General features: G+C 48.6%; 1 protein-coding gene across 2 annotated transcripts; it reads right to left on the minus strand.

Annotated features, from left to right (window-relative positions):
- Positions 1-439: 439 nt before the first annotated feature.
- On the minus strand, positions 440-20,055 carry akna (AT-hook transcription factor). 2 transcript variants are annotated; one of them, XM_060037958.1, is made up of 22 exons: positions 19,420-20,055; positions 15,769-17,433; positions 15,146-15,449; positions 13,961-14,035; positions 11,530-11,686; positions 11,244-11,362; positions 10,880-10,939; positions 10,671-10,783; positions 10,035-10,185; positions 9,445-9,602; positions 9,115-9,255; positions 7,906-8,200; positions 7,255-7,352; positions 6,389-6,717; positions 5,771-5,921; positions 4,289-4,471; positions 3,854-3,993; positions 2,940-3,020; positions 2,425-2,502; positions 2,000-2,113; positions 1,622-1,781; positions 440-1,205 (listed from the first exon to the last, which is right to left on the minus strand). In XM_060037958.1, exons 2-22 carry the CDS (start codon positions 16,872-16,874, stop codon positions 929-931), a joined length of 4,290 nt encoding a protein of 1,429 aa, XP_059893941.1. In that variant the 5' UTR covers positions 16,875-17,433; positions 19,420-20,055; the 3' UTR covers positions 440-928. The 2 variants fall into 2 exon arrangements, with proteins under 2 accessions (XP_059893941.1, XP_059893942.1); XM_060037959.1 differs by having other exon boundaries at positions 2,000-2,086; positions 3,851-3,993; positions 19,420-20,053.
- Between the last annotated feature and the right edge of the window lie 3,276 nt (positions 20,056-23,331).

A 23,331-nucleotide genomic window follows, 5' to 3' on the forward strand; every position in this document is an offset into this window, starting at 1 on the left:
CTCTAAGTACCAATACAATAAACAATGTTACATTAAATCAACAGCTATTCAATTTTATTTACTTAAAGGTTTAAAATTCTATGCTTTAATTAAAATATTGTAGACATTCTGTGATGAGTAACCTACCCATTTCGTAATCATCATCTTTTTAACTAACTATGTCAAACTACTTAAACAATTCTGATTTCAAAATATATTTTAAGAAAATAGTTTCATAGCCCATTAATGCTTTCATAAAAGTATAGGTTGAAAACTTTGGGATGAGTGAAGTTGACTTCTCACTTCCAGTGAGCCAGTATCGTCTCATTTACCAAATCATTACAATCAGTAATAATGCAGTAAAATAATAATAATAATAATAATAAAGAATAATCCCAAGTAAGATATTTAACTCATTTCACAAATAAAACAATTATAAACATTACAGCAGAACAATAAATGGTTCTTGTAGTTATGAATGCTTTATTTGACTTGACAACTGCAGCAGTTCCTATTTTATCATTTGCTAGTCACAGGCTAGCAGAATTCTAGCAGCTAACTAGCAGGAGACTAGAAGAAGGTAAGCAGTAAATGAGCCAGATGCTGGTTTAAAGCTAGTGGCTATAGGAAAGCTAGCAGCATTCTGGTAGAAAGCTAGCAGCAGGCTAGAAGAAGACTGGTAGAAAGTGAACAGTAAACTGGGGAAGACAATAGTTAATAGTTAGCAGAAAGCTAATAGCAGGCTAGCAGAAAGCTACTAGAAAGTGAACAGTGAGCTGGGGAAGACTATTTAAAGGTTAGCAGAAAGCTAGCAGCAGGCTAGCAGAAGGCTAGTAGAAAGTGAACAGTGAACTGGGGAAGACTAGTCAAAAGTTAGCAGAAAGCTGCTGAATGCAGGAGGACAGCTGGAAGTAGCCTAGCAGAAAGCTACCCGCGCACTAGCAGGAAGCTAGTAGATGCAGGACTGAGACAGTGCTTCCTGGTAGTGCAGCCCTGAGGCCAGAGAGCGCGCCATGCGCCTGGAGGTCAGCTTCATGTCCCGGGCCGCCCGGAGGGCCTTGTTCAGAGAGCAGCCCAGAGAGTCCCGTTGCTTAGCGATCAGCGGACGACTCGCGTGCCTTCTCACTTCCCCGTGACCCCCGACCTCTGAGGTAGCGCGGCCCAGGCTATGTGCGTGGATGTACGGGTGTCGTGAGTCCGGCGTCGTCAGGGCACACGGGCATAACCTAAGTGATAGAAGATCACTGAAGTTAGCAGGTGGACTTAATGCCCATCCAATTCCATTCGAAGATATGAACTACTTTATACATTATGCTAGAATGACCGTTATGCTTGAGTTGAACTGTGGGCTATAACTAGCTATAAACGCATAAATACCAAACAATCAAAACTACAATCTAGTACTTTAAGTGGCTGTGTTCGTCGCATTGCCAGTGTGTCTGTGTCTGATTCCCACGGGGGGCACCAATGGTAATGCACTTTATGTTGCTATTGTATGCTACTGTTGATGATTATGATTTCCCTTATTGTAAGACCCTCAGGATAATAGCGTCCGCCACAGGGCTCCTCTATAAACAGAATAACACCAACCCGTCATGTGATGGGCACCGTGTCATGTATCAATCAGAGCGGCTCTACTCACAGCAGCGCTGGGTGACACGTTGGTAACCAGTGTACCGGCCCCAGGCTGCCCAGGAGGGGGGGGGCCGGAGCGGTCAGACCGGGGCCTCCCGGCCCCCCCTCCAACCCACCTGCAGCGGGCTGGGGCCCTCTGGAGACATGCCGCGGATCCTGCATGTGCACTGTTAACGATTGAATAAAGCAAATACAAAACTGGGTCAAATTGTTCGAAAGAACATCGTCAACAAGTTAGCGTCCTACCTCCAATTATCTCACACGTTCTGACGCAGTGTTTTACAATATTATCACCACACATAAGAAGAAGCTCCCTAGCAGACATGCTGATGTTGTACATTAAATAAGCGTTGTGTTGCTGTCGTGTCCTGTGTCCTGGGCTCACCTGTCGGAGGGGCCACACGCTCAGCGGGCTCTGAGGGGCCACACCCGGCACACACCTGGGGAGCGCCAGGGGCCTCACCCCCGGGCCCTGGAACCACAGCAGTAACAACAAGACCTAAAGCACGACCAAAGACTTAGGCCCAATCCCATTTCTACCCCTTACCCCTTCCCCTTCCCCCTCCCCCACGGGGGAGGGGGAAGGGGAAGGGGTAAGGGGTAGAAATGGGATTGGGCCTTAAAGACTTGAGACGAGGGCCAGGGGTCCACCTCCTCAAGTATTGGGATGTTGAGCGCAAAGCGCAAAGAACAACCACACTCCAGATAAAATAACAGCACTGAGATGTCCTAGATTGAATCGTCACCGTGACTGCATCAAAGAGCGCCGGTACGAACCGGCAGAAGAAGGACACATGGAGGCGTTCTTACGTGCAGCGCGCCCGAGCTGCCGGGCGGAGTGACCCTCGTCAGACGGTACCGAGGACCCAGACCGGCCGGGCTGCGGCCCTGTGGAGCAACGCAGAGAGAGGAGTGGAACTGAATGAACGACGAGGACGCAGAGCAGAGGTGACCCTACAGGTCTGTGTGGACACGAGGCAGCGAGGGGAATCCTCCTCTGTGGTTTATAGCATGCTGAAGAGACGTTGCAGTATGTCTGGAAGATGAATATTTGAAATGCTCTTTTTCTTTGTGGTGCTCGAGGGGTCAACCTGTTCCCCCTCGACGAGCCACTTAGGGGATGCCACCCACGGGTTAGAAACCCCGGTCCTATACGACTGATGAAGTGTGCATAACGTTATATCTAGATCCGTTTAATTTATTTTATGTTCTAAATGACTCGCAAAATGGTCAATAATGTAACCTGCAAACCAGAGTGGTTTGCAGGTTTTAAGTAAGTGAACATCTCATTCGTCCCCGATCGAGGGGCTTACGAGGGGTCTCACGGGGGTCCGGTGCGGGGGTCCAGGCCGGGCGGTCTGGGGGGAGGGATGAAGGTGCAGAGCGGCCCCTCTCTGGGTCTGCTGCTGGAAACACAAAGCAGAACGTTGGGAGGACTTTGAAGGGTTATTTCAACCACTTCATCCACCATCAGACAAACACACTTGGGCCAAAATGTCACCGTGACCCTGTCGTTCAGTCTTGAAGCAAACTGCATGTGTCATGACATGTAGGCGAGTCCCTCTGTGTTACCAGATGTATTCATTGGCAAGAGGAAGGATATCAAGCCAAGTATCCACAATAGGTGGTACATTGCTTTATAACAATTCATTCATTCTGAGATCTATGGAGTACTCGCAAAATATTTTACGGTGAAGGTCATCGTGGGCTATATCGATTACAGCTTTATAACCACCATTTTAAACGCACAATTTCATAACCCTCATCCATCCTGGGAATGAAGCGATAGGATAGACATAAGATAATAAGCATAAGCATACATTCATCCAGTACATGATATCTGGTGTTGAAGCCCTTTAAGAGACAAAGAAAGGCAGTCACTGGATACACAGCGCCTCTCTGGTGTCACATGTCAACACAGAGTGAGAGTGAGAGGTAGTGAGTGAGAGTGAGAGGTAGTGAGTGAGAGTGAGAGGTAGTGAGTGAGAGTGAGAGGTAGTGAGTGAGAGTGAGAGGTAGTGAGTGAGAGTGAGAGGTAGTGAGTGAGAGTGAGAGGTAGTGAGGTAGTGAGTGAGTGAGTGAGTGAGTGAGTGAGTGAGTGAGTGAGGTAGTGAGGTAGTGAGTGAGTGAGTGAGTGAGTGAGTGAGTGAGTGAGTGAGTGAGGTAGTGAGTGAGTGAGTGAGTGAGTGAGTGAGTGAGAGCAGGTGTAGCGTTGGCAGCATCAGCCCAGCCTCCCCACCTCCCTGCCGAGGCCTCTGTGTGGGCGCGGAGGACGCCCGCCTCCTCCACGCCGGCTCACCGCCTTCTCCCCGTGCTCCTTCTGTCACCGTCCTCCTCCACCCTCCTCCTCCTCCTCCATCCACCCTGCTCCTGCCAGCGCTGACACCAGAGGAACACGTGCATTGAGACATTGGACCCAACCCAAACGACGCACGAAATACTGGCAAGCTGGTGAGTGCATTGTGCACGACTTTTGGACAAACGGGTTCCGGGTTTGAACCCAAGTCTGTTAATTAATGTACTGTTATTGTAAAGTGTGACCAATGTTTCTGCTCAACAATGATATCAATTGTAATAGTAGGTGGTTGTTGTTGTAGTGTTATACAGAAGCCAGAGGAATGATGAAGGTGATGATGAAGGTACATGAGGAGGGGACTGGGGGGTCAACACTGACCTGAGGCGGGGGGTGGAGGTGCTGGGCTGGGGGGCTGCTGGGAAGGCTCTGGTAGGCTGGGGCTGACTGGGGGGGCTGGTAGGTAGGGCAGGGTGGGCCGTGTGTCTGGCTCTCAGGCTGCTCTCCAGCCTCTCCTTCAGCCGGGTCACCTCCGCCTGCAGCTCCTGCATCGCCTCACTGACGCTGCACACACGCACACACACACACACACACACACACACACACACGCACACACACACTCATGTTAACATACATACACATAAACATACAGTAGCGAGGATGCAAACACAAGCAAACACACACACACACACACACACTCCCACGTTAACATCTACGCATCAACTTTCACTAGCGAGGATATAAACACAAACACATACACACAAACAAACGTACACAAACACATACAAGGAAACATACACACGGGTAAACAGACAACAAAACAACAAACAAAAGCAAGCACACATACACACACAACAAATGCACGCAAACGCAAACAAGTAAAACCACAGGCATGCATTTAGTCACACAAACACACACAGTGCATGTACACATACGTATAAACACACACAGACGCATACAAAAAGGGGAAAATCCAGTGCAAAAGTGCAAAATCCAAATTCTGCAGCAATTTGACTGCCCACAAACATGCTTGCATCAGCTCAGGTTTGATATCCACATCAAGTCCACCGCAGCCCGCCTTCAGGAGACTCAATATAATATGCCTTATCGTTAATAACCCGACGGGAGCGGTGCATAAATCCATGCTCAGTGCTACACAGCATTCCAAAAAGCATTGCATCTAATGAAGGGCCAGTTCTGGTCCCGTCCCAAACACTACCACCCCGGAGCTGACTCGTGCAGCAGCCCGGCATGCCAAAAATACCTCCAGGTATGAAATCACATTTATTAGGACCACGCTGTAACAGAACACAGCGGGGGAAGAGAAATAGGCCAACATGAATGCCAAGTATCAGAGAACAATCTGCACTCACAGCATGACATGTCATGACGTGACATATACCATAATATATTATATGGCATCATTTTAGATTTAAAGAAGGACTGCAGTTTTGGTAGCTGTACATTACAATGTTACCAGGGATATCTAAAGACAAAACCGTAATGAAACACAAAAAAATAGCTAAAACACAGAAACACAGGCACAATATTTTAAATACAACAACTACCTAACAGCCCATGCAGTATTTGAAGATGGTTTTATGTGGTGTAGCCCCAGTCTGGAGCCAGTACCAGCCTCACATGAAGGAGGTATCGGCTGACTCTGTCCAGGAGAGAGGAATGGACTACGGTCTCTAAGGCCCACCGGGGAACTATTCTGCTCTGTGTTGTGGAAACCATTGCCACGACAACGATGCTATGCTAACCGTAGCGTTGACTGCCCCAGCATTGACATCAGCCGTCATGGGGACGGTTTCACAAACAAGAGCCTCTCCCGGATAGCGCTAGCAGGGTGACACTCACTTGTGATCTGGCATCTGACCTCCGGGGCCTGGTGCATTGTGGGGGTCGTCATGGTGATAAGAGAGGGAGTGGCCGCCCCGGGAGCCGGAGGAACCTGTGGTTTGTTGGCCTTCATCATCGTCTTCGCCATCGTACTCTGACACACAGTGGGCTGATAGGAAATAGAAGGAAAGGTCGGCTGAGCGTTAGGAATCTGGAAACAGGAAGTGGAGATAAGGAAGAGCAGCAGGGACGAAAAACCGTTGGAGGCAGGAGCGAGGCTGTGGACGCCTTTCAACACGCTGGAAAGACTATCACTGAACAAATCCTTATCTTTTATTAAATATTAGACTACACAAAAATATATTAGAAGATAAAATACAAAGAATATCAAAGAAATAATTGAAGGATGATAAAAATATAATCTTGTTAGAGGGATATAATGAGGCATAGAATTTCGTTTTTGCAAATTTGTATAATGTAAAATGTATACATTTTGGTCATTCCAGCAGCCTTAAGGGTTTACCACTTTGCACCAGGATTGCATCAGATATGTCTAACGACAGGCGCTCTACTCTACTGATACGCAGACCACCCTGGTCCTGTACAGGTGTGGAAGCAGCAGATGAGCACACTCACAGGGTTCAGACTCCAGACTCGGATCACTGCTCCCGCTGCCCGCCGTGGTCTGAGGCGTCGGACCCACCAATCGCTGAGAGGCACCGGCAGTTAAGTCCCGCCTCCTCTCCTGTCGGCCGTTTCTCATTGGTCGCCTGGAGGTGCCATTATTCCCTAGACTGGCCCCTCCACTGCTGCTGTGCTCCTGTGGAGCGGGTTGAGGAGGGGAGGAGGAGGAGGAGGAGGAGGAGGAGGAGGTGGGGGGGGCGCTAGCAGGGAGGGGGAGGGTGACCTGCACCGAGAGGTTGCTTCGTTGCCTCTTCGGAATCCTGTTCTGGGGGAGAGAGGGGCTGCAGGAGGAGGAGGGAGAGGAGGTAGAGGAGGAGGTAGAGGAGGAGGAGGAGGAGGAGGAGGAGGAGGAAGAGGAGGAGGAGGAGGAGGAAGAGGAAGAGGAGAGGAATAGGAAGGAAAAGAGAAAAGGAGGGGAAGGAGAAGGAGGGGAAGGAGGATTAGAAGGAAAAGGAGAAGCAGGAGGAGAATAAGGAATGGAAGGAGGATGAGGAAGAGGAGACGAAGAAGCAAGAGTAGGAGGGAAAGGAAATCAGAGACAAAGGCCGGAAACACACAGATAACACAGTGTTTTCATTCTCCAACATGAGAGCATGGCTAACGCTGTTATCAGGGAAGACGTGATGGAAACACACACACACATATCAGTTCATACGGGCGTGGAGCTTAGTGATGTGTGTGTGCGAGTCTGTGTGCGTGCTTGCACCACTGACGCAGAGAGGAGGGTGTGTGTTTTGTCGGGCTTGGGGGCGGCTGTGGTCTGATTTACAGCCTGCTCGATGTAATGAACGTGAGGGGACGGTGGCCTGGGGAGGTACCTCTCTGGCGCCCTCTGGTGGAGAGGACTGATGGCTGCAGCTGGAGTGCCGTCGGAGCCCACAAAGCCACTGTCGGTCTCTGGAGATACGATCCCATCCTAGACACAGACATATGACACACGGCCGGTAGGAAACGTATACACAGGGGGTGTTTAGTTAGACAACACGCTGAGATGGACACGACAGTGTGCGGGTGTGTTATGGGTGGGGTTAAGCTGTAGTCAGGGCAGACCCCAGACACTGTGGGTGGATGCACTACTACTACACCCTGTCTCATCCAATTAGATCCATGATGAGGGGAACTCCAAAACGCTTCTTTGTGCGCATGTGTGTGAGACTATGTGCAAAGGATTTAGTGTAAATGTGTGTGTGTGTGTGTGTTTGTGGGGGTTGTGTTTAGGTGTATGTCATTGTGTTTGTGTGACTGTATGTACGTGTGTGCATGTGTGTAGGTGTGTATGGGCAGGTGCAAATGTATGCATATGTACGTGGATCTGTATGTGTGTAAAAGCAATGCATGTGAGAGGGTTTGTGTGTGAGTGTGCGTGTGTGCGTTGGTTAATCAGAGGTGAAGGGTTAAGACTAGTTTCTCTAATAAGCAGTGTCATCGTCACCCCATCATCACCCCCCCCCCCCCCCCCCCCCCCCCACCTGAGACATCACCCCCCTGGACGCCCCCCCCAGCCTGGAGCTCTTGGCCTCCCACTCTCCGCTCTCCCCCAGGCTGGTGAGGCTGCTGCTGGGGCAGCGGCCCACCCTCCGCCCCCTGGCCTGGAGGTCTGGAGGCTGCTGCTCCTGCTGCTGCTCCTGCTGACCGGAGGGCCGTGCGGAGGGAACCGGAGGAGACCGGTCTTGGGAGCGCTCGGCCCCGTTGAGAGACGGACGATCCGATTGGCTGGTGCCCGGCTTGGTGGGCGTGGCCCTGTCGTCGGAGGAGGCGGAGTCTCTGTCAGCAGAAGAGGGGGACGGAGTGTGGGTGAGTGAGTTAGTGGGTGAAGGTGTATTCATGTGTATGAGCATTAGAGATGGGGGGAAAGAAATCGATTCAAGGAAGAATCCATTCGCAATTTTAGGTATGTCTCAGGTTTGCCTTTGTGTGTCAGATAATTGGAATCAGTTGATATCAATCATACATTTTCTTCAAATTTAAAACCTTCATACTGGTTATTTCATGCACACACTTATCAGCTTTCATGCCATAATCTGCCACACTGCCTTTCTTGGCACACACTGGAGTAGATCCTGAAAGCCGAACCGCTATGTACTGCACCAATAATCTGTTTATAGTCTGGAATCGTTTTTGAAACGATAATCGACATTGAAATGAATCCTGACCCCAACAATCAAAATCTAAAAAAATGGTCAAAATGATCCCATCTCTTATGTGAGGTGTGTGTGTTTTTGTGTTTGTGCATGCGAGTATAGATGTGCATGCAATGTGCACGTGAGTGAAGGTGTGTTTGCGTGTGTATGTGTGTGCATGTTAGTGGGTTTGTAAATGTGAGGCTACATGTACTTAATATCACCTCCTTCTTTACCCCTGTTGCCAAGCCAACTAAAAGGCTAAATTTATACTGCCTCGGTTTCTTCTTATCATGAAAACCAAAGTGCTTTTCAGACACGCAGACACAGCCACAGCAATAAGGTTATAAAATAAAAACACTAGAATTATAGTATTAGTAATAGGATTGTAATAGTTAAAACTAAATATACCATATATATATTTATGTATAGATAGAAGTTATTCATTCAATCATTGTAAAGTTGTCCCTGACTTTGTCCCGCTCAGGTACGATACGAGGGACCGGGCCCCACAGAACAGAGACTGGGCCCTTGGGACAGCTGGCCCTTGGGACTAACCTCTGGGTGGGTCCCCTATGGGCTCCTCCAGCCTCTCTGGGCCCCCCTGGGTCCTGAGGCAGCCTGGGGCCCCTGGGAGAGCGCCGGGCCCCCTCGTTCTGGACCTCGGCCGGGGTAGGAAGCTCCTGGTAGCTCTGGAAGCTAGCACACAGTAAGTAATGAGAACCTTTCTAATAGTCACACCCTTTAACTAGTTTATTGGTCACTTATTAATATTCACATTACATTTGCTGTCATTGCCGAAATGACCAAGATAAAAGAATAATGATTCATTAATAATTAATTTATATTCAGTTTTAATCTCTATTCTGATTTGGTGTGATGCATTACCTGCCCCTCAAAGAGCTGAGGTCCATCTCGTCCATCCTGAAGGGCTGGAGGAGGAGACGCTCCTCACTCTCCCCTCCACTCTCCCCGCTGGTGCAGCTCAGCCCCCCCCCGGCCCCCAGCAGGGGCCCCGCGTCCCCAGGCAGCAGGACCCCGGGGCTCTGGGGACAGAACCGGAACAGGGAACACAGCAGGGTCAGCCGGGGGGCTCAGAGGGCTGAGGGTTGTAACTGGGGTTTAGGGCTCGACACATACAGCTGGCTGAGGCCGCAGCGATAAACCGGGGACAAAGGGCCCTTCCTAGCACGCTGTATCAAGCCTGAAAGGAGCATATATATTTAATATCAATATGCTGTACAAGGGAGTTCAAAAGGTGAGGAAATCAAAGCCACCTGTCACCTGTTCATTGTACCAATAAAACCTAAAAAGTGTGTGTGTGTGTGTTTAGTTTGGGGAGCAGTGTGTTTGTGTGATTATGAATGTGAACCTGGGTGAGGAGGTGTGTGTGTGTGTGTGTGTGTGTGTGTGTGTGTGTGTGTGTGTGTGTGTGTGTGTGTGTGTGTGTGTGTGTGTGTGTGTGTGTGTGTGTGTACCTGGGGTTGGGACCGGGGCTCCGTGGGCTCACTCATCAGGGATCCAGAGCTGGGACGAGGAGGTGCCATGGAGGAGTACTGCTGCTGCTCTGACAGCTCCCTGATCTCCTCCACACACGTCCCACACTGGAAGATCAGCCCCTCCAGCTCCCTGACGCGCACACACACACACACACACACACACACACACACACACACACACACACACACACACACACACACACACACACACACACACACACACACACACACACACACACACACACACACACACACACACACACACACACACACACACACACACACCATGCATCAGAAAAACACTCGCATACACACACAGATCATGCAGCAGACATACAAATACGCAAACACACAACCACACACAAATTAGAAACATAAAAAGTATATATATATACAGTAAAACTTTATTTGGTCTCTGTGGGAGTGTGTGTGTGGATGATGGCTGGTTTAAGTATAACCATCATCTCTACACATTCCCAAAGACAAACACATAAACAATAATATATAACTGCATTTACGATGAACGCACACCAATGTTACCAATACACAGATTAGATACACAATTACATTCATGTGGTCTTTCAGACACAAGCCCAACAACACAGATACACTCACCTGTTGGGGTCAAAGGGTCTTACTTCCGCCACTCCACGGTGTCTGCGTTCGTCCCGGGCTGCCAGGTAACCTCTCTCCAGAAGGTCCAGCCCCTGCACCAGCCGGGAGAGACCCTACACCAATAACAGCTAATGAGTCAACCTCGGAGGCTGCCTATTGGTTAAGCCTTGATGAGAGGATTATGAACGAGAAGTTGTCATGGTCATTACCTTCAAACGCTCGAACGGTTCCAGTTGCCCACTCGTTATGAGGTCCTCAAATCTTTTCACCTGTATGCACACACACACACACACACACACACACACACACACACACACACACACACACACACACACACACACACACACACACACACACACACACACACACACACACACACACACACACACACACACACACACACACACACACACCTAAACTTAACTGCAATGAATAAATTCTAAACAGAAACCATCTTTCCTTAATTTTTTGGTGTGGAAACAAAATACAAAAAAATCAAGTCCTTCTAATATTAAATATCCTCTTTATATTTGTCCTGTTTCCCCTGCATTGTATCCAAACTAAAGGAGGTACCTGCTGTAGGAACTTGTTTGCCTGCGTGCGGAGCGTCTTGGAGGGGCTCTTTGTTGACCCACAGCTCCCCCTAGAGGAGCTGGAGGACCCTGAGCAGGGACGGCCAGGGGAGGCCGCCGCTGGAGGGAGACAAAGAGAAGTGGTGGGGATGTATAACCAATTATCTTAGCAAATCAAAAAGATGTTCTTAAACACTGCTTGAGAGAACTAAGATGACTACATAACTTAAAAGATTCAGGTCAAAACCGGACACATTGGAATGTTGGTTGATTATAAAAGGCGTTACGTTGAGTCTGCTCCAGTCTGTTCTGGTGTCCTGAGTGGGACCCCATCACTGCTCTCTGGGCATGGGGGAAGCTCAGGGTCATGACCTTTAACCCCTCCTGGGTCATCCTGGATTTGAAGCTCTGGTCGGGTCGTTTAGGGTCGGAGTACAGGTTCACCTGGATGGGTGAGACAGCAGCATGCACAGATAAGTTCTGATACCTTTACACTCACATGAAACACTTTGAAAGAGATATCACATCCCAGGTCTGGGATCCAGCGATCCTGCTACGTTAGAGCACAACTCCGGGGGGGAGGCGGCACAGAGCCTGAGCAGGAAACCAGGAAGTGCAGGGGGCGGGATCCCACCTTTTTTCTCTTCTGCCAGACTGTAGCAGCCTCTCATGGCTGAAGTTGTAGCTACAGGGGTAGCTATATCCTCTTCAGAAGATATTTACGTTAGCATGAGAGATAGTGCGAGATTTTATCATTGGGGATAGAATATGATAAAAAAAAAGTTTTAAAAAAATCCCTGTATGTAAAGTAGCAATATGTTGATTTATTGAGAGACATTGTAGAAAATATAGTAATATAGTCATCATGTGGAAGTGCAAAATGTTAACTGATGTTTAACTAAATGTTAACTACTAGATAATGGAGTGATATCCTAATTCTGAACATATATATTGCAGCAGATATCTATGGGTACTGTTAACATGCACACACACGTGAACACACATGCTCTTGCCACTGTAGTCAAGGTGAAAGGGAGGTTCTGATATATGCTAGTTCGACAGCAAGTAAATCTAAGTTGACCTCACGCTGGCCGAGATAGTCAGAAGGTGTCGAGCACTTGATTGAACTGGTTTATTAATCACTTAATGCAAATATATTATAATAAACATTCCCAATGAACCAACATACTATTATTTAAGCCTTCAGAATGGTTCAGCACTCAGTAACGGATTTATAAATATGGTTTTAGAAGGTTGTGTTTCATAAATAGATTGTATGTGTCAATAAACTACTACTAGTTGAATTAAAAAAAGAAAAGCCTACGTCCATTTTAATTGCAGTCCTCTAAATTGGTGTGGCACTACGCTTATGGTAACATAGAATTTAGAAAATCTGACAAGTGTCAGTGCGAGAAAAGCATTTCACCATAGATGCCATAATGGCAGTGATACAGCGTAAAATAGCTAGCATAAATTATGCATTAAGCTATGTTTTTCACATGCTTTTAGCTGGTAGCTTCAATTCACTAATCTAAATTATGTCAAGCTGCATGAGGTCGCCCACTTCAGATCGGTCCATGTCAGACCTTAGTAATGAACCCGGTGAACCCGATGTTGCTTTCGGAACGTACCCCCCCACCACCCACCCTACCTCTGTACGTCATCGGTGCATAACGTCATCACACCAGAGAGAACATTACAGTCATTAAAGAGAAGGGGACCAAGGGACTCACTTTGAAACAAGGACAAGAGTGGGAACCTTGACTTAACCCCTCGTCTCCTGGGAAATACATTTTCCTTTCCAAACACAATTAAAGAAGATAATTGTATATTTACGACGCATTCATCATGTTAAATGTTATAATCGATTTTTCATCAGCATTATACCATAGGAGTTTCCCTCCAAGGATCCTTTAGAATTATTTTTTTCGGCAAATGACAAAAAAAACAAAAACAGCAACAATGCTTCCGTCTTCTTAAAAACACATCGATCATCGACTTTAGAGAGTGTTTCCCTGTACTGCTGAGCAGACATTACTGGGCCCACGTGCTTTAGCACCAACCGGATAAGGGTTGGGGGGGGGGGGTGGTACGGGTTGTGTGGAGGTGGTGGTGGTGGTGGTGGTGGTGGTGGTGGTGGTGGTGGGGGGGGGGTCTGAGAGGAGACAGATGGCTGTGGTGGGGACCGAGCACTCGGGGTAATCTGGGGTTAATTAGTACTAATGGAGGAATAGTGTGGAGTGGTGCAGCCCTAGGTCCACCGGTCCAGGTCGTTTGGCTATAATGGCCAATAGTGTGGACGTGCGCTTCATGCACTCTCTGTGCAGAGCTTAAGGATCTCAGAAGGGCGCCAAACGTGCACATCGCAGTAGAGCCGTGCACGAGGGCAGCGATGACTCATGATTTAGTGAATAATTTAATCATAATTCATGCTTACACCCACACATTAAATGCTATTTTGTTTGTGCCGATTCACTTCCCTGCCTTCAACCTCACCTCCCAGAGTTCCTGGAGCCATTTTATCAAAACCATTTCATTTTTTCCTTCTCAAAAACCACCATGTGCAATCGTTATATATATCCTCAATACGTCCACAACAGTGATGGCTTAACGATAACAACCCCAGCTAAGGGTGCGCTTTTTTTCCACCTCTCTGCCACACAGCAGGGGTGGAGGTGTGTCAGGGATGCATTAGGGAGCGTGTCCCGGGCTCACTACCTTGGCTCTGAGACGCAGGCGGTCGATGGTGTTCTCCGCCTCAGCGAACCTGGTCAGCAGGGTGTTGTAGTCCTCCTAAGAGGGGGGGGGGGGGGGGGGTTAGAGGAGCGTCAGAGGAGCACTGGGCCTGGACCCATTAGAGGAACACTGGGCCTGGACCCATTAGAGGAGCACTGGGCCTGGACCCATTAGAGGAACACTGGGCCTGGACCCATTAGAGGAACACTGGGCCTGGACCCATTAGAGGAACACTGGGCCTGGACCCATTAGAGGAGCACTGGGCCTGGACCCATTAGAGGAACACTGGGCCTGGACCCATTAGAGGAACACTGGGCCTGGACCCATTAGAGGAACACTGGGCCTGGACCCATTAGAGGAACACTGGGCCTGGACCCATTAGAGGAACACTGGGCCTGGACCCACTGGTGGTCAGAAGGGGAGGGGGAACAAGTGCAGAGCTAGAAGAGGGAGAACCAACCCAAACAGGAGATGGAGAAGAGAGGAGACCAACACTTTGGGCATTAATTAAAATGCCTAAACTACTTGAAAAACATTAGCAAGGCAATCGAATAGATAACTTTTCATGGAAAGCAGTAGCAAAAAAAAATAAAAAACAGCCACTGATGTGTGCGTGCGCTAGAGCTTTATAATTGCACTTGTTTATTGAATATTAATATTCACATATATTATACTGCCAAGTGCCTCATTCTCGTTTTATGAATGCGCTCTTGCACTTCTGGTTAGACGCTTAACTGCATTTCATTTTCGAGTACTTATTCTTGTGGAATGACAATGAAGTTTAATCTTATCCAATTTAATAATTGCATATAAGACCAGCAGATGTATGAACAATCAAGCCAAGGCATTGAAATAAATATCTCAGACGCTGTACAAGGCACACGAGGTCTTTTCGAATTAAATCTCACTTAATCTCCATTTACATCATTAAAATAATATTGGGCTCTTCAACGGGTCAAAGCAGGGAAGAACATGGCTAATTAATAGGGACTTAAGAACCAGTCAATTAACCTGCATAACCTTATTGCTCCATTAAGTCCAAAAGTATTACTCAAGTACTACTCAACATTAATGGCTGAGGGTAGAGATGAGTCAGTTTAGCATAGCTTCGACGTTAGCCTGCCCACCGTTCTTTCCAGGTTTTACCCAGAAAACCCCCCCAGTTACCTGAAGCTGCTCAACCAGTCGGGTGGCCCGCTGAGGGCACCTGAAGTCCTCTGGGACGATGGAGATGGTGGAGTTCTGCTCCGGTGCCGACGGAGAAGGAGGTGGAGAGGGAGGTGCGTCCGTGCTGCTGAAGAGGATCTCTTTGGCGATGTCCGCGGGGGACTTGAAGACCAGGGTGGGCTCGGGGGACAGACTGACCCTGCAGGACTTGCGGCTCTTGGGGGGCTCATAGCCGCTCTTGGGGAAGTAGACCTTTGGTTCCACCTTGGAGAAGTCTGGCGTACGGAAGCTCGGAGCTTCTCTCCTGCCAAACAGAGACAAATACAATTGAGATGATGACTTCAATCTGTTACCTTGCAGTGATGGAACCGAATGCAAGAGCACAGGTTTAGTTTTAGATTGAAGGCTAAAAGTACTATAAGAAGCCTGTATTGGGGTGGAATGAAGATATCCAACTGGAAACAGGTATGTAGCTATTTAGACACATACAAGAGCACTCTACAGCGCCACACAGGTAAATAACATTCATGAGAAAATATATGGATCGGACATCTTACCCTTGCAGGCCTACAGGTAGACCGAGTTCATGGGGACTATCCTAACTTCACCATTAGGGATTTTACCTGACTTCCCGTTCTGGAGTTCTATTTCTGGCGAACGTCTGCAGGGTCCCGCGGGATCTCTCTCTTGGCTTCCTACCAATCCTCCCACCTTGAGGAGCGTAGAGGGCATGTGGACATTCTGGTGGGGCTGCCTGGTATTTCTTTATAGACCAGGCAGGTCGTTCTGGAGGGTTCGAGGGCCTAGAAGAAGAGGCTCCAGGAGAGTACGCGCGCATTTCTCTTGGAGTAGATGTCATCCTCTTGAGCCGTTCGGTTCGTGACGTTTCAGGCATGTCCTTGGTCCGTTTGTGCCTCCCCTCCCATTCCGTCAGTGCCGGGTCAAGACTAACCTTTAGGCCGTGCTGAGGGCCCATATCCCTGGCTGCTACGTCCGGTAACCGATGAGGCTTGGGGGAATGGCTCATGTGGTGGCTGCTGCTGCAGCTGCAGCAGGACTCCGGAAGGCTCTCCGAGTAGACGTCTTCATCCGGCAGGGTCTCTTCCTCGATGCCCACGGACTGAGCCAGCTCCTCCGAGGAGTAGTGGTGCAGGTGGGGATACGCGTTGGACTGCAGCGGTGAAGGAGGAGAAGGAAGAGACGGAAGAGAAGGAGACAGGGAAGAGGCAGGTTTGGGGCGACAGCTTGGGGAGGACGTGGAGGTGTTCTTGGGTGTTCGGCACTTTTCGCTTCTGCCAGTCCTCCCTGAAGGTTTGGTTACTGCGGCAGGTGAGATGTGTTCTTCTTCAGGGTAGGCTGGGGTGGAAGCACCTGGAAAGGGCTCCTCTGGACCACCACAGGCTCCAGTGGGGGCACACCGAGCACCTCCTCCCTCATCTTCAATGTCTCCCTTCACCCTGAGTTCAACCTCCTCCAGGGCGTCTCGCAGCCCAATGATGCCGTTCTCATCCATGTGGCTCTCAAAGTCCTCTGCCCTCAGCTCTTCTACTTCCTCCTCCTCCTCCTCCTCCTCCTCCTCCTCCTCATCACCACCAACAGAATAACCATCTACATCAACTCCGTCCTCCCATCCATCCTCAGACGTAGCGGAGCTGGGCGGAGAGGTGCGCAGTGGGGCGGGGGTCCAGTTCAAAACCCCTGCTTTGCTCATGTTCTTCCCCGACTCCATAACTCATTAGGTCTAGGTCCCCCTTCCAAAGGATCCGATCCCCCCAACCAACCCACTACTAGCCTGGCACAGTCGCTATCCCCTAGCCCAGCACAGTTGCTATCCCCTAGCCCGGTACAGGTGCAAGCCCCTAGCCCGGTACAGGTGCAAGCCCCTAGCCCGGTACAGTCACTAGCCCCTAGCCCGGTACAGTCACTAGCCCCTAGCCCGGTACAGTCGCTAGCCCCTTGACCGGTACAGTCGCTAGCCCCTTGACCGGTACAGTCGCTAGCCTCTAGCCCGGTACAGGGGCTAGTCTCTAGCCCGGTACAGGGGCTAGTCTCTAGCCCGGTACAGGGGCTAGTCTCTAGCCCGGTACAGGGGCTAGCACCTAGCCCCTTACAGGAACTCTGAGCGTCGTTCCTGGTCGGTGTCCTGCCCTCTCTCCAAGGCTCTCAAGTGACCACTGGTTGGAAGGCGAGTCAGGCAGTAAGAGGCCACCGCTGGAAGAGTGAGGCGGGATAATGTAGACTCAATTCTTGGTCGTTGCTGTCCAGATGGAGCAGATTCCTTATGGTTCCTGGAGTAGATGGTACAGTAGGTATGTGTAAATGGATGCTGAATAATTCAAGTGCCAGAACAAGAAACATGTCCAAACAGTACAAAAAATAAACATGTAAAATAATAACTGTTTTAAGGTATTAACACAGAAGTAATACATTATGTTGGTAAGAAGGTGCTTCAAGCGCTTCAAAGACTTTATTTATCAGCACCATTGAAACAGGGCAGATGGATTGAACTATCATAACTAATTCAAAAACGAATCGAAAGTGATTACATTCGATATTATTCATTCCACATTCCACGTCTATCAGCCCTTCCCTCACGTTGTCACGGCTGAGCAACGGCACACATCACCCACACAAGCCAGGGCAGGAAGCAGACCTCCTGCTGAAGGCAGAAACCTTTATACTTCACACAGCTTACTCCACACACTAGCATGCATATTCAAGTACACACACACATTTAGATTAAACACACAAGGACACATTCAGGTGCACACACACACACACACACACACACACACACACACACACGTCCAGCTTCAATCAAACACACACACACACACACACACTCTCAGTATAAACTAGTAAGTCATCCATGTATAGGCAAACCAAAGCAGTATTCATTAAACTGGACAGACTGACCACCATGCATTCAAACTAAATAACACTAGCTGACAGCACAGAGAATCTTGCTGAAAGAAAGGTATGGGTTTAGTAGCCTATACGCTACTGTTACGCTATAGTTTATTGTTCAGCGAATACTGGAACAACATACAGCAAACTACGAATTACCAGAACAGAGCAACCTTCACTATACGAATGAACACACAACCTACGACCTGATACCACACGTCTCACCAGCAGACAATTGTGTATTTAGTCAACGTTCAATTGTTCAACTAAGTACAAACGTCCAAACGTCATATTGTTTCTTCTTCTGCCAAACCCTTGAAAAGTGACTTCCTCTAGCATGACCATAACAGATATCTGATGACAGCCTACCTGTTGCTGTGTCCATACTCTCTGTGTACATGCAGTCAAGAGGGGATTTGGGTCAACGCTGAGACAATGGGGGGAATTAAGCTACATGCTAAAGCCTACTACATGTACAGTAGGCTACAGAGGGTTAGCCGCGATACCACACGACGTGGGGCCAAAGACACGGCTTATCCCCAGGCGCTGTGCTTAGGACGAGCACAGTGTCTGGGGTTGACAGGTGGCTGGGGGTTGGGAGGTGAAGTCAGACCGAAAGAGCTCATTAGTAACAGTGACAGTAAAATACAAATCAGAGGTAGAAAAATGAGAAAGATGTTGTCCAGAGGTCAGGCGGTGAGCAAAGAAAAGGAGATAACCTGGAGGATAAGTGCCTGTCTGTCACTTGTCTGCAAAACACAACGTTAACAAGAGCCAAAAGGAGGCTTTGCTTCGCACCAGTTGAAGTAGGCTATTGAGTCACCTACATACCTGGAGAACTCACCATGCCTGAATTACAAAGGATTCTAGACGGGTATACTAACCAAGCAATAACAGGTACTCTGTTCAACAATGGAGAAAGGCAAGGACTTAATCACAGAAAGCAGTGCAGTAAGTGTAAATAATAACAACAGTAGCCATACAACTACATCCTGCCCGTGAGTAACAAGCGGCTGTAATTATTTTGCTGTTACAATATAAACCCAACACTCTTAAAAACATAAGAGTGTACCCTCTTTTCAGAAATGCCTTGTTTTTAAATGTATCTTACACAAACTCCAGGTCCCTAGCCAAGAGGTCGAGAAAAATCAAACACACACACACACACACACACACACACACACACACACACACACACACACACACACACACACACACACACACACACACACACACACACACACACACACACACACACACACACACACACACACACACACCTGTAAGAGAAACAAGAAGCACAGAGTAACGCCAATAAAACATAAACAGGGATTCATCTAACTCGTCGACACATGTGGACAACTCACCGTGTTATGCAGATGTATTTATTTATGAATGCAGAAGTGATTTTCTGGAGATTTCAGATCGGTCGACTGCACAGCTGCAGCGACCCGTTGCCTTGAGAACACACACACACACAAATGCGCGCGCGCAAGGGCGCGCACACACATACACACACTCGCTAGCTAGACCAACCCCCGGGTCACCAAGCGACCACAGACACGCAAACCAAACCAAAGCGTTGAGTCGCAGGTCGGAGCGGCGGACGGAGACGTTGTGCAATAACTTCACTTTCCCGGGTGTACGCGATCGTTTGCAGTAGTTTGTCGCCAGATTTGAACCACAGCATCAGTAACACGACGAGATGCGGGATCACTTGTTGAGAGGAGATCTCTTTCATCAGTTCCCAAAGTCATCAGTCTACCACTATCTCTCACAACGGATAGCCAACGACAATTCTGTATAAAAACAACCCCTCTAAAGCTCGGCGTGCTTGAATCCAGCCTTTCGACGTCCAAACAGCGCTACGTTCACAAGTAACAACAAAGTCGCGGCTATGACCGAGCTAATTATTATACTTTATAGTGGGGCACTGATTTAGCTGGCGCAAAACTAGTGTGAGCGAAACAAAAGCATGACGCCGAAGACGAGCAGTGATTGGCTGGCATCAGTGTGAAAGGGCGGGACAGTGTTTTGATTGACGTGTCTAAACAGTTGGGTATACGGGGGTTTAACAAATAGCCCCACAACTCTGTTTGTTTTTATTATACTCGAAAAAAAAAAGAGGAAATAATATGTGTAAATTCTGAAATGAATATAATCATTAAAAATAAAACTTTAACCTGAAGCACACGGTGTAGACACGAGGGGGCAGACTTTCCTCACCTTTGTCTACCCCAAGAAATGACTTTTTTGTGTTGCTATAGTTGGCGGCATTTATTAAAATATATATTTAACATGAAGTAGATTAAATCCCTGCTGCATGTGTAACAGTGTAAATAATAACTTGGCTTTAATGTTAAATTCCTGTCAAACTTGGGACTGCAACAAACATTTTTTTTGTGTATTTTATTTAGAAAGTCCACAGCGGAAGTTTGTTTCACACTTAAATCCCCGGCTGAGCGCCGCAGTGTTGGAGTTTACCCCGGTAGACGAGAGGGCCGCCTCCCTACGCCTAAAGGCCTGATTCCACCGGACGCGTTACGGCAACGTTACGGCTGCGGCACGTCTTGGCCGCGGTCACCGCAGCAGATAGGTTCCACTCTAATCAATGAGCCATAGAGCATCCGGTCAATTTTCAAAATAAAACACAATACTCGGCTCATGTAGCCTATCACAACGTCATTTATGTACCAAATCATCATTTTTATAAGGGCAATGGCCGGAAGGTCAAAGTGTGGCATTTAATTGCAGTCGTTTTGGGAGTGGAAGTTGAGTACATTAGGTTTAGGAATTATCAAGTGATCTCGTGATCTCGCGTGAATACGACTGGCTCGCAACGCACGTTGCGCTGCCGTAACGCGCCCGGTGGAAATGCAAGCAGGGCAGAGTCGCAGCCGTTCCGTGCCGCAGTCGTGACGTTGCCGTAACGCGTCCAGTGGAATCCCCTGGTAAGGGTTGTAGTGGGCAAAACTCTGACTGTTTGTGCGTATGCACCAAACAGCAGTTCAGAGTACTCGGCCTTCTTGGAGACCCTGAATGGAGTCCTGTATGGGGCTCCAGTAGGGGACTCCGTAGTTCTACTGGGAGACTTCAACGCCCACGTGGGCAACGATGGAGACACCTGGAGAGGCGTGGTTGGGAGGAACGGCATCCCTGATCTAAACCCGAGCGGTCGTTTGTTATTGGACTTCTGTGCTAGTCATGGGTTATCCATAACGAACACCATGTTCGAACATAAGGGTGCTTATAATTGTACCTGGTACCAGAGTACCCTAGGCCGAAGATCGATGATTGATTTCGTGATCGTGTCATCTGATCTGAGGCCGCATGTTTTGGACACTCGGGTAAAGAGAGGGGCGGAACTGTCAACCGACCACCATCTGGTGGCGAGTTGGATCAGGGAATGGGGGAAATTTCCGGATAGACCTGGTAAGCCCAAACGTGTAGTGCGGGTGAATTGGGAACGTCTGGAGGAGGCCCCGAGTCAGGAGTATCCCTGAGTATCTTCGACTCACACCTCCGGCGGAGTTTTTCTGGCATTCCTGTGGAGGTTGGAGGCATTGAGCCGGAGTGGGCGGTGTTCAAAGCCTCCATTGCTGAAGCTGCGGCGGCTCCTCAAGGGGCGGTAACCCTCGGACACCGTGGTGGACACCGGTGGTCAGGGAAGCCATCCGATTGAAGAAGGAGGCCTTCCGGGATATGGTATCCTGGGGGGACTCGGTTGCAGGGTACCGACAGGCTCGAAGGGCTGCAGCTGCTGCCGTGTCGGAGGCTAAGCAGCGGGTGTGGGAGAAGTTCGGAGAGGCCATTGAGAAGGACTTTCGGTCGGCACCAAAGTGTTTCTGGAAGACTATCCGGCACCTCAGGAGGGGGAAACGGAACCATCCAATAGGGGTGTAACGATAAATTGATGTAGATCGATACATCGATTGATTGGCGAACGATCCAACTGCATCGATGCAACGCCCAAACATCGATGCATATCGCTGTATTACACGCTTTTATTATTATATATCTCCTTTCGCGGGTGTTTGTGAAACTATTTCTGCGCAAAGCACCAAGCCGCTCGTATCCATTCACCGGTTAAATGAGGCTACAGCGAGCACATGTGTGAGCGTGAGGATGTCTAGTTTCGCCCGTTTTTTCAGCCTAACGTGATTAAAAGTAGCCAAATCGGGCTGGAAAATGTGCCCAATCTGGCAACACGGACGGCTTATCTTAACAGCCAAGATGATTCCGAGGGATGTTTTGTTTTTAGAAGAAAACTATCCACACAGATCGGTTGGGAATGGTCTACGTTCAAAATGAAAGATCATTACAGGCTCTTTAATTTAAGCCATAAAAAACCTTTGGCACTTAAATGCAATTATGTGGCACTTTATTATTTGTATTAAAAATTGATTGTTTTTGTTTTAAATATCCGGAAGAGAAAAGAAATAAAATGATGAAATTATAATTGAGTTGATGTGATTGTAAGAGGTTGTGTTAAATGGGCATATATCGTCTCATATCGATCGCATGCCCCTGAATCGAAATCGTATTGCGGCAGACTTGATATCGGCAAATATCGTATCGTTGTCCAATGAATCGATATAATATCGTATCGTGAGGAAACCAGAGATTTACACCCCTACCATCCAAGCTGTGTACAGTAAGGATGGGACTCTGTTGACCTCAACTGAGGAGGTCGTCGGACGTTGGAAGGAACACTTTGAGGAACTCCTGAATCCGAATAACACGCCCTCTGTTGGAGGCAGAGCTCGAGGTTAGAAATGCTAAAGGCTCTGGGTGTTGAGAGGCTGTCATGGTTGACACGCCTATTCAACATTGCGTGGGAGTTGGGTACAGTGCCAAAGGAGTGGCAAACCGGGGTGGTGGTTCCCCTGTTCAAAAGGGGAACCAGAGAGTGTGTGCCAATTACCGGGGTATCACACTTCTCAGCCTCGCTGGTAAAGTCTACCGGTAAAGCGGCCGAGTTTGAAGCGGCTGGGATGAGGATCAGCACCGCTAAATCTGAGGCCATGACTTAACAGGAAACCGGTGGATTGCTTACTCCGGGTAGGAAATGAGTCCTTAGCCCAAGTGAAGGAGTTCAAGTACCTCAGGGTATTGTTCGCGAGTGAGGGTACGATGGAGCGTGAGATTGGCCAGAGAATCGGAGCAGCGGGGGCGGTATTGCGTTTGCTTTACCGCACCGTTGTTACGAAAAGATAGCTGAGCCGCAAGGCAAAGCTCTGGATCTACCGGTCGATCTTCGTTCCTATCCTCACCTATGG

Source organism: Gadus macrocephalus, chromosome 19 (genome assembly GCF_031168955.1).
Source record: "Gadus macrocephalus chromosome 19, ASM3116895v1".
In the NCBI taxonomy this organism is placed as follows: Eukaryota; Metazoa; Chordata; class Actinopteri; order Gadiformes; family Gadidae; genus Gadus; species Gadus macrocephalus.